Raw genomic sequence first — 13,863 nt, 5'->3', positions numbered from 1 at the left:
TTTGAATGCGATTTTCCTGCTTCTTGGCAGAATGGGGTTGTACTGGATGGCCCTCGAGGTCTCGTCCAACTCTATGATTCAAGGGAGGGAGGACGGTGGGTGACAGGGCACCTAGTTTTTTAAGCAGCTTCCATAAAATTTGTTTCCATGTAGGGAAAAAACATATCTGCTGCCACACATCTTTTCAGGGCATTCATTTTTTAGCCATGTGGTCAAATAGGGCCTAGGAGAACGGGAACCTAGCAGCATAGGATTACTACAGTCTCTTGAGCAGGCACGGGAAAACTTGGACCCTCCAGGTGTTTTGGACTTAAATGCCCACAATTCCTAACAGTCTCAGGACCTTTCCTTTCCAGCTGTTAGGAATTGTGGGAGCTGAAGTCCAAAACAGCTGAAGGGCCCAAGTTTTCCCATGCCTGCTATAAATGGTATCCTGGTCTTCTTAGGGTAGCTAGAATTGTTAAAAATATAACTACAGTAGAGCCTCACTTATCCAACATAAACGGGCCGTCAGAATGTTGGATAAGCGAATATGTTGGATAATAAGGAGAGGTTAAGGAAAAGCCTATTAAACATCAAATTAGGTTATGATTTTACAAATTAAGCACCAAAACATCATGTTATACAACAAATTTGACAGAAAAAGTAGTTCAATACGCGGTAATGTTATGTTGTAATTACTGTATTTACAAATTTAGCACCAAAATATCACGATATATTGAAAACATTGACTACAAAAATACGTTGGATAATCCAGAACGTTGGATAATCCAGAACGTTGGATAAGCGAGTGTTGGATAAGTGAGACTCTACTGTAGTTAGGTTTATTTTGAGGGGCTGCCACAAAAAGGATCTGGGCAGGTTGCAACATTGCAGTGTTTATTTCTTCTCTCTCTCTTTTCCTTCCAGAGCACAAGTTACTGAGTGTCGGACCCACAGAGCCATGGTCCATCCGGGAGAAACTGTGCTTGGCCTCCTCTGTTATGCGGAGTGGGGACCAGAACTGGTATGAGATGCATGCTGACAATTGTTGTTGTTTTTGTTGTTATTTATAGCTAACTTTCCTTTCTTAATCGAGACCCAAAGCAGCTCACAACATTAAAAACAATGCAGTTTAAAATCTACAACATATACATATTGAAGTAGTCCTGAACATACAATTGCTATAAGTTTAAATTGCTAAAATCTATTAAAATACCTAAAGGCCAATCAGCCTTAAAATTGGCCTTAAAAATTTTATTCTTTATCCTCAACCTGTCTGAAAAAAAAGGTTTTAGCCTTCCACCGGAAGGACAGCAGGGAGGGGCTGATCTGGCTTCTCTAGGAAGAAGGGGAGGTCCAGAGTTGAGGTGAAGCCACAGAGAAGGAAGGCCCTCTCTTGTGTCTCTACTAACTCTGCTCTCGATGGTGGTGGGACTGAGAGGAGGACCTCTTCTGAAGATCTTAGGGTCTGGACAAGTTCATAGTAGGAGATGCAATCTGCCAAAACTTGCTGCTAAATCCTGTGCATTGTAATGTCAATTAACAAAGTTGTCTGTACTTTGAACAAAACTCTAAATTAATTTGTTGTAGTTCTTATTTATAAAGTACAGGTAAGCATTCCCTATCTTAAATGCTTGGGATTAGAAGGGGTTGGATTTCAAGTTTTTTCCACCCAGATTTTGGAATATGTATGTACCCTTATTTACTCGAGTCTAAGGTACCATCAAATCTAATGTGCACCTCAATTTTCAAAATCCTAAAAAAATGCTACCAAAAATAATGCGCAGCAGCAAAAGATGTACTCTTTGTAACATGCCCATTACAGTTGCTGCCTGCTTAGAATTCCTTCTTTAAAACTATTGTATTAGAACACCAAAGCTTTTAGCAATGGAATAGAAACAGTGAGGTGCATCTGTACTGTGGAATGTATCCACTTTAACTACCTTGGTTCAATGCTATGGAATCATGGGGACTGTAGTTTTACAAAGCCTTGAACCTTCTCTTTCAAAGAATGCTGATGCCTCATCAAACTACAAATCTCAGGATTACATAGCATTGAGCTGTGGCAATTAAAATACAGATATCCCTCAAATAGAAGCTCCAGGTGCTCCTGAAGCAGCTTCCCCTATTGCTTTGGCTCAGCACTAAAATTACCCTATTATGTGAAAAAAGTTCTGGGATGGGGCATGATCCTAAAGTAAAATAGAATGATTATTTTAATTAAGTCTATTTTGTGTATCTTGAGGTTTCCAGGACTCAATGAACATGAGACCAAATGTTTTCCCATTGCATTGTTGAAAAAAGGGGACTAAAGATCTTCAACTCTGCTTTATTCTTCTCTAGGGTGTCTGTCAGCAGAGCTATCAAACCTTTCGCAGAGCCAGGGCGCCCACCTGATTGGTTTTCTCAGAAGGTAAGATGTTTCAGTTTCTCATTGATATGTCAATAAGCTTTCATTCCATGCTTGAAATCTGTTTGTCTTTGGGACCTCTCTCTGAGCATGTGAATAAATCTGAATTACAAACAACTTGAATTGAGTGTGTTTGCAGATGTTTTCTGATTCCATGGGAATTTTGGTATAGTATTAATGGATAGGTTAATTTAAACTGTCTTGTGTTTAATGAACCCATGGATAATTAATTGCCCCTCTTGCCCTGCACTTGATACGACCAACCTGCTGACAACTAGAATATATCTGTTCTACTTATCATCATTTGATGAACATGACATGGAACATTTTTTGTCCCAGTATAGTATGTTGGTTTGAACAAAGAAATGCCATAATTGGGGGTGGATGGGGATGAATATGTTGGGATACATTTTGTCTCAGCATCAGGGTTGTAGACTATATAATTGTTAGTACAGTATAGGTTTTTTTGTAGATTTTGCAACAAAATTTGCTCTATGAGACTAAAATGTCAATGTGAATGATGCTTAAACTACATGATTCACTTCAACTGGAACACTCTTCAGGGAACATACACACTGTCTTGCACAAAAGGGACCCTATCAATCCTCAAAGGAAACAGGTCTTGGTAGTAGGTGACTCCCTCCTTAGAGGAACGGAAGCCATCATTTCCAGACCGGATGGGATGGCTCGAGAAACATGCTGCCTCCCGGGGGCAAAAATACACCATATCACTCAGAGGTTCAGCAGGCTCCTAAAGCCCCATCACCCTCCACACCTTATGTTGATTCATGTAGGTACCAATGACACCGCTAGGCATACTTTTCAAAAGATCACAAATGATTTTCGAGCTCTGGGAACAAAGCTAAAACTGTATAATGTACATGTGATCTTTTCATCCCTCCTCCCCATTGTAGGACACGGCTCTACAAGGGCTGGAAAAATAGTACAGGTCAATAACTGGCTCAGAAAATGGTGTCAAGAGGAGCATTTTGGTTTCCTTGACCATGGTCTACTCTTCCAATAGGATGGACTACTGGCAAGTGATGGGGTGCATCTCACACAAGTAGGAAAACATCCTTTTGCACACAGACTCACAAACCTCATCAGGCGCACTTTAAACTAGATCCACTGGGGGAAGGGAACAACAGCCTGGCGAACACTGTATTACCCACAACCACAGGGAACCGCCAAAAGGCTAAACGGAGGGCTGCACAAACACAGCAAGGACCAAGTACAGAGAGCACAATAATCCCAAATAAACAGCTCGAGGGGAGGTCACAGGGGCTTACATGTCTTTACACTAATGCTCAGAGCATGGGAAATAAGCAAGACGAACTCCAACTCTTAGCACAGCACCACACATACGATGTCATAGGCATCACTGAAACCTGGTGGGATGACTCCCATCACTGGAATTTAACCATTGAGGGCTATAACCTCTTTCACAGAAATAGAACAAAGGGGAGAGGAGTGGGAGTAGCTTTATATGTCAAAAACAGTTACGTTGCAGAAGAAATGCAAGACTGTAATCCAGGAAACCAGCTTGAAAGCATCTGGATAAGAATCAAGGGAACCGGGACTCAAAAAGATCTTGTCGTGGGTGTCTACTACAGACCTCCGAGTCAGGATGAAGGACTTGATGAAGCCTTCTGTCAACAGCTGACCAAACAGGCACAAAGAAGAGATGTAGTAGTCATGGGAGATTTCAATTATCCCGATATCTGCTGGAAAACAAACTCAGCCAAGAGTACAAAGTCCAACAAATTCCTCACTTGCCTTGCAGACAATTTTATGGTAAAGAAGGTAGAAGAGGCAACAAGGGGATCAGCAACTCTTGATCTAATCTTAACAAATGTGGAAGACATGATCAATACAGTTGAAGTGGTTGGATCCTTAGTGGCAAGTGACCATGTGCTCCTGCAGTTTGCAATACAAAGGAATGCTGAAACTAAGACAAGTCAAACACGCATTCTGGACTTTAAAAGAGCTGACTTCCAAAAAATGAAGGAATTACTGAGCGGCATTCCATGGACGCCAATATTAAAAAACAAGGGAGTTAAGGATGGATGGGAGTTTTTCAAAAGTGAAATACTCAAGGCGCAAATGCAAACAGTGCCAACAAAGAAGAAAAATAAGACAAGTGCGAAGAAGCCAGAATGGATGTCCAAAGAACTTCTAACTGAGCTAAAGCTCAAAAGTGACATGCACAAGAAGTGGAAAAGGGGAGAAATCACCAAAGAAGAATTCAAATGTATAGCCAACACCTGTAGGGAAAAGGTTCGCAAGGCTAAAGCGCAAAATGAGCTCCGGCTTGCCAGGGACATAAAAAACAACAAAAAAGGCTTTTTTGCTTACGTTGGTAGAAAAAGGAAGAAAAAAGAGGTGATAGGGCCACTGCAAGGAGAAGATGGGGTGATGGCGACAGGGGACAGGGAAAAGGCAGAACTGCTTAATGCCTTCTTTGCATCGGTCTTCTCACAAAAAGAAAGCCATCTTCAACCTCAGCAACATGGAATGGACGAAGGATTGGGGGAAATCCAACCCCAAATAGGGAAACAAGTTGTCCAGGAACACCTGGCCACTCTAAACAAATTCAAGTCCCCAGGGCCAGATCAGCTACATCCAAGAGTATTGAAGGAACTAGCGGAAGTTATTTTAGAACCACTAGCAATTATCTTCGAGAGTTCTTGGAGAACGGGAGAAGTCCCAGCAGATTGGAGGAGGGCGAATGTGGTCCCTATCTTCAAGAAGGGAAAAAAGAACGACCCAAACAATTACCGTCCGGTCAGCCTCACATCGATACCAGGCAAGATTCTGGAAAAGATCATTAAGGAAGTGGTCTGCGAACACTTAGAAACAAATGCGGTCATTGCTAATAGTCAACACGGATTTACCAAAAACAAGTCATGCCAGACTAATCTGATCTCTTTTTTCGATAGAGTTACGAGTTGGGTCGATACAGGGAATGCTGTGGATGTAGCATACCTGGATTTCAGTAAGGCCTTCGACAAAGTCCCCCACGACCTTCTGGCAAACAAACTAGTAAAATGTGGGCTAGACAAAACTACGGTTAGGTGGATCTGTAATTGGCTAAGCAAACGAACCCAAAGGGTGCTCACCAATGCATCGTCTTCATCATGGAAAGAAGTGACAAGTGGAGTGCCGCAGGGCTCCGTCCTGGGCCCGGTTCTGTTCAACATCTTTATTAACGACTTAGACGAAGGGTTAGAAGGCACGATCATCAAGTTTGCAGACGACACAAAACTGGGAGGGATAGCTAACACTCCAGAAGACAGGAGCAGAATTCAAAACGATCTTGACAGACTAGAGAGATGGGCCGAAACTAACAAAATGAAGTTCAACAGGGACAAATGCAAGATACTTCACTTCGGCAGAAAAAATGGAAATCAAAGATACAGAATGGGGGACGCCTGGCTTGACAGCAGTGTGTGCAAAAAAGACCTTGGAGTCCTCGTGGACAACAAGTTAAACATGAGCCAACAATGTGATGCAGCAGCTAAAAAAGCCAACAGGATTCTGGCCTGCATCAATAGGGGTATAGCGTCTAGATCCAGGGAAGTCATGCACCCCCTCTATTCTGCCTTGGTCAGACCACACCTGGAATACTGTGTCCAATTCTGGGCACCGCAGTTGAAGGGAGATGTTGACAAGCTGGAAAGCGTCCAGAGGAGGGCGACTAAAATGATTAAGGGTCTGGAGAACAAGCCCTATGAGGAGCGGCTTAAAGAACTGGGCATGTTTAGCCTGCTGAAGAGAAGGCTGAGAGGAGACATGATAGCCATGTACAAATACGTGAAGGGAAGTCATAGGGAGGAGGGAGCAAGCTTGTTTTCTGCTGCCCTGCAGATCAGGACACGGAACAATGGCTTCAAACTACAGGAAAGGAGATTCCACCTGAACATCAGGAAGAACTTCCTCACTGTGAGACAGTGCAACTCTCTCCCCCGGGCTGTGGTGGAGGCTCCTTCTTTGGAGGCTTTTAAGCAGAGGCTGAATGGCCATCTGTCGGGGGTGCTTTGAATGCGATTTCCTGCTTCTTAGCAGGGGGTTGGACTGGATGGCCCATGAGGTCTCTTCCAACTCTACTATTCTATGATTCTATGATATCTCACCACTCATTTCAGCAGCCAGAATTCTATCACTTACTGTTGTAATTTCTGGAGGTGAAGACCTTTGCTCTTCATATTGGAAAAATTGAATGTATAGGGAACTCGTTTCCTTACACTGACAGGGCTATATATGGATCTGCCCCTGAGAGAAATTTAAGGTAATATGGAATATGCTTGTTTTTCCCTGGCTTCCAGTGCAATGATTATATATATCATCAAGAATTCAGCGGAAGATAGTGGAATTAAAACTGGGTTAGCCATTCATGACTGTTGTGGTTCTGTTAATTCCAATAGGTAACATGGCATGTAGAAGTTAGCAGTTGCTAGTGCTGATAGTAGGATTGTTTCATATAATGGCTGATGCTTCTCTTCTGTTTGTGAAATATGGCATCTTCCTCCCAAAAGCTTAGTAACCCAATTTTCAGTTTTGAATACAAGCCCTAAATGAGGGGTTTATGACTGGATGAGAGCAGAGGAGCAATTTTCCACATCTGAACCCATCCACTGCAGGGCACATCTTCAGCTGAAGGACATGGTGTCACTTCTTTTATAATTTTGAAGGAGAAACGGAGAAAACAATGTATTTGAGGGGGAAATGTGGTTGAATGGATGACAGTGTTTTTGTTATGTTTGCATTAATTAGGTGGATTTTGGGTGTGATTTTTATAAAAAAATTGTCTGAAAATAATGCCAGAACTTTAAAAGAAGAGGCTTTGAGGGCCAGAAAATTAGGGCTCAAGGGCTGCATGTAGCCTGAAGACTGTACTTATCCCATCCCTTCCAAGACTATGTGAATTTCTTCACATTTCCTCCTTTCTTCTGCCAGTTATAAATGTGCTCAGTGGTGTACCTTTTTTCTCTTAAGAGCCAACTGTGTGCATATGTGGAAAATGTCTTTCTCTACATGCAAAAACTTTTAGTATTGTCTGAACTGATAGCTTCTGAGAACTTTGTTTACTTTTCCTTCCCTAGCATTGTGCATCACAATATTCTGAGCTTCTGGAGACAACAGAAACACCAAAGTGAGTTCAAAGGCTAAGCCATGTGGTGTTTGCTTTTTTGATTCTTTGACTTTGAGTGGGGGAAGGGCAGGAGTTAATGTTAGAAAGAGGACACTGTACAGTGGAGATCAAATCAGCATTATAGCCTATTTCCAAATTTGAAAGGAATAACAGAACAGTTTACCAAAGTAGTGAAAACCTAGCTCACCAGCTCCACTTATTTTTTCAAGTCTGGTTGGCAGCAATTGTGTATCATATAATCTCTCCTAATCTAAATATTTAGATTATATACCAAGGTAATTGTATATCCAGGGTTTTTTCTTATTCCATTGCTTCACAATATTTTGTGCTTCCCTTGTTCATTTTCCCCTATGCTTCAGTAGTTTTTCCTACATTGATAATCGGACTTCTTTGCTAGGCATGACCATTTTTCTTTTTTTCCTGATGATTTATCTTCTGATGTTTAAAATGTCTTTGCGTAATTAGTGTCAAAAGTACTCAAAACCTTTTTCTCAAACAGTTCTAATAAGCACCATCCTATCAAATAACGAGTTAGGGACTTGCTTTGGATAAGTAGTCTGGTTTGGATAAGTAGGCATTTTTGTAGAAGTGGCTTCTTTCCGTAGTGTCTAATTGCTCTAACAAGCCGGAATGATTAGCCAAGAATGAACTTGTTTTATGGTTTTGTACAGCCATCTTACAAACTCTGATACAAATAAAGTGTTTGTAATTAGGCTTGAAATGTTGTAAAGTATGTATGGGCCTTTGCAAGAGTGTTTATGGTTAATTGCAGGGTGTCATCAGTAAAACGTAATTCTTCTAGAAACAGGTGTGCTGGGATTTGTCAGAATAGAAGTTACTGAATTTAAGGGGATTAAACACTTCTGTTTCGGTGGCCTATATTGGTTCTCTCCTTTTTTGTGCAGAAGAAAGCGTGGTGAGAAAGGTGAAGTGGTAGAAACCGTAGAAGATGTTATTGTGAGGAAAATGACAGCAGAACGGGTGGAAGAGCTGAAGAAGATGATTAAGGAAACTCAGGAGAAATACAGGTATGGTTCGGATTTACTAGAATGTGGAACTTTCGGAATGCCCTGATTATTTGAGGGCAGTCTACTAGGAATAAAATGAACTAAATCTCTCTTGTGTTGTGTTTACAGGCAGCTGAAGAGGGATGCCGAACTGATCCAAGCAGGGCATATGGACCACAGGCTGGAGGAATTATATAATGACATTGTGGTGTGGGTTATCTTTTTCTTCTTCTTTTGTTATGGTCTCTTTTTATGCAACTTGTATTTTCTTTGCCTATCCTTAGCATGTTGTTGGAATGGTTGAACCTGGAATCGTGGATCTGAAAAAGTTTTATACATAGTTAGGCGATGTCATTGATCAATGTAGCAAAATTACACAAGATTTCCCAGTGATTTGCATTCTTTTTATTATTCCTGCATCTTCACTTATTGTGGGCTATTTTGCAAGACTTTAAAGATGCCTCTAAAAAGTGGCTCTGACACTTTTTGTTTTGTTTTAAATAAAGTCCTCATGAGGGCTTGATTTTGATGAGTTTCACATCATTTTAAATACTGAGGGTCTAATATGTGAGTAGGAAGAACCTCAGTTCACTTTTGTATCCAGTACCTTGTGTGACACCGATTACCTTGAAATTCTTCAGGAAGAAGAGAATGGAAGAGGAAGAGGCAGAGATGAAGAGGAAAGCTACAGATGCTGCTTATCAGGGTTAGTTGAAAATCAGGACTTTCTAAAATAGAATCAAACTCCTTATGCTTATTCACAAAACATTGAGAATAATCATAAGCGTTGTGGAATTCAATTTCCATTAGAATTTAGTTGCCTATTCATCTTAGGTACGAGGCTATCTGACAAATCATTCCTCATTCTTTGAGTTTGCCTGTACTCTGAGATCATCCAAACAGCGTCTTCTTTCAGATCCACTATCTTTATGGGTGCAGTGGATGGGAATGCAAGATAGGATCTCCTTCTCAGTGGCTGCCCCAGTCTCTCCAACACCCTTCCTAGAAAGATTATATTGGCTCTCTCTTTGCTATCCTTCCAATAGCAAGTGAAGACATTTTTACTTTGACATATTTCTAGAACTGGAGGGTTTTAAGGAGAGGGTTTTAAGAAGGTTCTGTACTGCTCTTAAATGGTTTTAGTTTCTCATCATTTTTATTGATTTAAAGCACTTCTGTATTGTATCTTGAAGTGATGAGAAAATACAAAAACAATTCAGAATATAAAGATGAAAAGCATTTTAAATGACAATTGAAGTATTCTTTGAAAACTTCTGAAAGCAATCTAAAAACAAGTCTAAAGTTCAGTTTAAAACAGTTAAAACAGCCTTAAAAACATTTAATGTCATGGGGAACAGTACTGTTTTTGTTGCACCTCAGAAGCTTCAAACCGAGTTCCACAGTCAAGACACTACTACAAAGGAAGCTCTGTTATGCGTACCTACCTAATGTACAAGGTGTTGGGTCATGAAACAAGGTCTTCTCTGAAAATCTCAGTTCGTGGTAGGGTCATATGGGAGGAGGCAGTCTTTCAGATACCATGGTTCCAAGTCATATAGGGCTTTGTAAGTCAACACCAGCACCTTGAATTGAGTTTGGAAGCCAGTGTAGTTCTTGCAAGACAGATGTAAAATGCACATCTGACACCAGTCTAGCTGTTGTATTTTGCACTAGCTGCAGTTTCCAAACACTTTTCAAAGTCAGCCCCGCATAGAGTGAAATGTAGTAGTCTAATCAAAACTAGTGGTTGGTCTTACCACTTCAAGCAAACTTGTCATTTTTGGTGTAGGTTTTTAATTGTTTTATTATTGTCATTAGTTTAATTAAAGTTCACCCTTGATGTTTTGTATGTTTTTAATTATACTAAACTTATTTCAGTTTACAAGCTGCCTATGTCCCACCTTGGGCCAAAAAAACAATGTTCTTAATAATGATGATATAGAAACATTCAATATATAGAAGCATTTGTGTAGTTTCATCTTTCTCGGCTTCTTCTCTGTGAAGTTGCATGCAGTTTTTAGAGTTCCCGATGGCTCTTTAAAAAGTAGTTTGCAAGACAAGTTGTAATGCAGAAGCCCTAGTCTGGATTTTGAACCAAGACAGAATACCTGAAATATTCCTGTTTGAAGAAAAAATCAGTCAGAAAGTTGCTTCTTAGAGCTATCATGTGGAAGAACTTGCTACAACCTTAGTGGCAGAAACTGCAGAGGAGACTTTTGAAGGAGAGCATTTGAGATGTAACGTTTTGCCTGTTCCCCTCCAGCTCGTCAAGCAGTTAAAACCACATCACGAAGACTGCCTGGAATGATGGTTCGCTCTCCAGCAGGTTCTACTTCTCCAGGAGCAGACTACGGTCTCGGGGACTTGTCTCAACCCAGTGTTGAAGAGACTAGTCCAGGGGTAAGGATTCAGCAGGCATGAGAGACTGTTCAGTGTTTCCTACTATTCTCAAGGCTTCTGCTTTCCTACCCACTCTCTTGCCTTCTGTAATCAAATGGTTTCTGGGCAGCCCTGTCCAGAGAATCAGGTTTGCTTTGTCCTGTGTGACAAAGACATAGAACATTCTTCAGTGATAATGTCTAGCATAGGAATAGGGAGGAGACACACAAAGATTTGAGGGGAGCAGGAGTGATGGAGGAGGTGCTTGGGGTGTGCTGGGTGACTGGCCCTGGTGGAAGAAGTCAGTGGGTCTTGTTAAGATGGCAAGGATGTGGCTTTGAACAGTGTGGTTTTTCTCTTTCTCAGGTAACTCCAGGGACATTGCCCAGCACCCCAGTTGCCTCCTTCATTGGGATCCCTGACACCCCTTTGGGCTCCACCTCCCTGGATGCCCCCATGACCCCAGTCACAGATGATTCAACCCAGAAAAAGATGCTAGGACAGAAAGCAACTCCGCCTCCTTCTCCTCTGCTTTCAGAGCTGCTGAAGAAGGGCAGCCTCCTGCCCACGAGCCCCAGGCTGGTATGGAGTTCCCTGCTTTATATATGCAATTGTCCTGGTGAATCTCTGTGACTGACTTTCACCACAAAAGGCACAAACCTTTTTTCAAAGAAGAAGGTTTACAGAGGATGTAGGAGCCCAAATAACACATGGCAGCCATACATACATAAATACAAAGCACACCTTCCAAAATGCACAAGAGTGCTTCGCATACATCATCTCAGTCATCCAAACAATATTATTTATTAACCACTTTAGAGTTGGGAGAAAGAGAGAGAGTATTTCTTAATGCAACACAATGAGTTCATGGCTGCATTGTGATTTAAAGAGAGGCTGTTTCATAGTAACCACTGCATTGTGCAACAGTTAGAAAAGGTTGATGTTGACATATAGAAATGCATTTAGCTCTTGGCTGGGATTCTAAGTGTTTATAATCAATTGTTCCTGAACTTCCTTTTCTTATCTGATGTCCTCCTGATGTGCTGGAACATAGTTCTGGTCGTGTTGTCGATTATGGCAGAGTATGTTGGTGGTGGTTGTATTGGCAAATCTGGAGGGCACCAGGTTAAGACTGTTTTGATAGGTTTTTTGTGATTTGGGAATTTTAGAAAAGATTTATGCATGTACAGTATTTGCTTCCTGCTGTAAAATTGGGCTCCCAGTACCTTTTTGTTCAAGAGGAACACAAATAGTGATGCTTCAGCATAAGGTGCTACAAGATATGTCTTTTGACCCATTTTTATATATTTGGAGCCTAATTTAGTTGTACCTGTGTAATACAGTACCTCAGGGAATGGAAAAATACCACAAAATGTTTTAAATATATTCTGTCAATATTAGTGTGACAAAGGAGGAGGAGAGAATAACCAAGTTACATAAAGTGTGTGTGGGGAGCTCTTTATATTATATGAATCTATTATGCCAAAATTATATCGGTGCTAGTACAAATATGCAAACAGTGTGATTGATAGTGCTATCAATCCACAGTTGCACAACAATTAATACTGTTATAGCTTGTTTGTATGCCTTCATATAGCAAGAGCACGTTTGCTTAACTGTGTATGACAGGATTTCTGTAAAGATCAACAATGCTCTTGTCTTCCTTCATTCTACCTATTTGGAATGCGATACAAATTTGGGAGGAAGAAGAAGAAAATCTCTCCGTATGGGGGTGCAAAACTTTCAGGTGTGGGAATGTTCGTGCTATTACTGGCTTCAATATATCTAGTGCTTCCTTCAAGATCCCCATCTTGCTTACTTACCTCTGCTCTCCTCATATTTTGTGATTTTTGAGGTATACACGTATACCTGCTCCTGTTGCTGTCTTACTGTTAATTCCATCAGTGAAAGCTTCCCATCAGTTTTAAATCAAGTTGCTTTCCTAGCATTTTATTAAACTTTGTCAAACCAATATAGATTTCTAGGTAATGTTAGAGAGGCATAGAATGCTGTTTGTTGGAAGTGAGAGAGTTCTAAGTTTTGTTTTGGCGTTTTATTTTTTGTGCATCTGTGCATGATTATCTCCATTTATGATGCAGGTATATTTTTTAATGTTGTGAGGTAGCATCCAGAGGGGAGCCTAGAACAGGTTTATTAAATGCATTGTATTGCAACTGAGTATAGATATGAGACCCTGTCATACACTGGATTTTAGTCTATCCATGTCCTTTGGCAGGTGGGCGAGAGTGACATGTCGGTTGTTTCTGGTCATGCAAGCAGCTCAGGTATCCTCCTAGAGGTTGGAGGAGTTCTTCCGGTGTTGCATAGTGGAGAGATGCCGTCAGCTCCTACTACTGTTCCTGCATCCCCTGCTGCTTCAGGTAAGTTTTTTAATGATCCCTTGAAAGCTGGGAACATAAAGGACCAGATGATTTGTGTGAATGGCAAAGCTTGTAGTCAGACCTTTGTGTGGATAGCTTTGAGACAAGAACTTCAGCACTTTGTGCCTCTCTTTTGAATCATCCCCTTTACTTACTTCTCCTTTCCCTTCATCTCACTTTCAGTTGTATGTTCTATGTTATGCCTTTTATATTGCTTTCAATATTTTATAGTTAAACCATATCTTCTATTTAGCTCTTTTCTGTTTGTAGTTTTTGGCTTTGGAATTTTCTTCTTACTAATTCTCATTTATCTGCCATTTTGTCTATGTTTAGATAATTTCTTAAGATGCACCTGATTCTCTGAACAAAGTCCTTTTATGGCTTTTTTCTGCTAACATGCCCAGTTAGAAATGGTATATAAATTTCTCGTTGTGTCCTGCAAACAAAAATAGATACTGTTCACATTTATTTATTTTGAGAATGCAGTTTACATTTTTGTTTACTAAAGCAAGTTTGAAGCAATAAAATACCTGATGAAAGTTCATGTTGTAG

At 40.7% G+C, this 13,863-nt stretch overlaps 1 protein-coding gene across 5 annotated transcripts in view; it reads left to right on the top strand.

Moving 5' to 3' along the window:
• Window positions 1-13,863, top strand: part of brd8 (bromodomain containing 8) — a 48,745-nt gene that overhangs the window by 717 nt on the left and 34,165 nt on the right. For 4 of the 5 annotated variants that reach the window (XM_062970152.1, XM_062970153.1, XM_062970151.1 and 1 more), the window contains exons 2-10: window positions 910-1,006; window positions 2,326-2,395; window positions 7,495-7,544; window positions 8,450-8,572; window positions 8,681-8,761; window positions 9,193-9,257; window positions 10,815-10,951; window positions 11,297-11,512; window positions 13,167-13,311. In XM_062970152.1, coding sequence (XP_062826222.1) covers window positions 910-1,006; window positions 2,326-2,395; window positions 7,495-7,544; window positions 8,450-8,572; window positions 8,681-8,761; window positions 9,193-9,257; window positions 10,815-10,951; window positions 11,297-11,512; window positions 13,167-13,311 — 984 coding nt within the window. The remainder of the gene's footprint in view (window positions 1-909; window positions 1,007-2,325; window positions 2,396-7,494; window positions 7,545-8,449; window positions 8,573-8,680; window positions 8,762-9,192; window positions 9,258-10,814; window positions 10,952-11,296; window positions 11,513-13,166; window positions 13,312-13,863) is intronic. The other variant, XM_062970154.1, reaches the window with a different exon arrangement.

Source organism: Anolis carolinensis, chromosome 2, assembly GCF_035594765.1.
Source record: "Anolis carolinensis isolate JA03-04 chromosome 2, rAnoCar3.1.pri, whole genome shotgun sequence".
Lineage (NCBI taxonomy): Eukaryota > Metazoa > Chordata > Lepidosauria > Squamata > Dactyloidae > Anolis > Anolis carolinensis.
The sequence above is the reverse complement of the archived record's forward strand: the minus strand, read 5'-3'. Positions and strand labels throughout refer to the sequence as shown.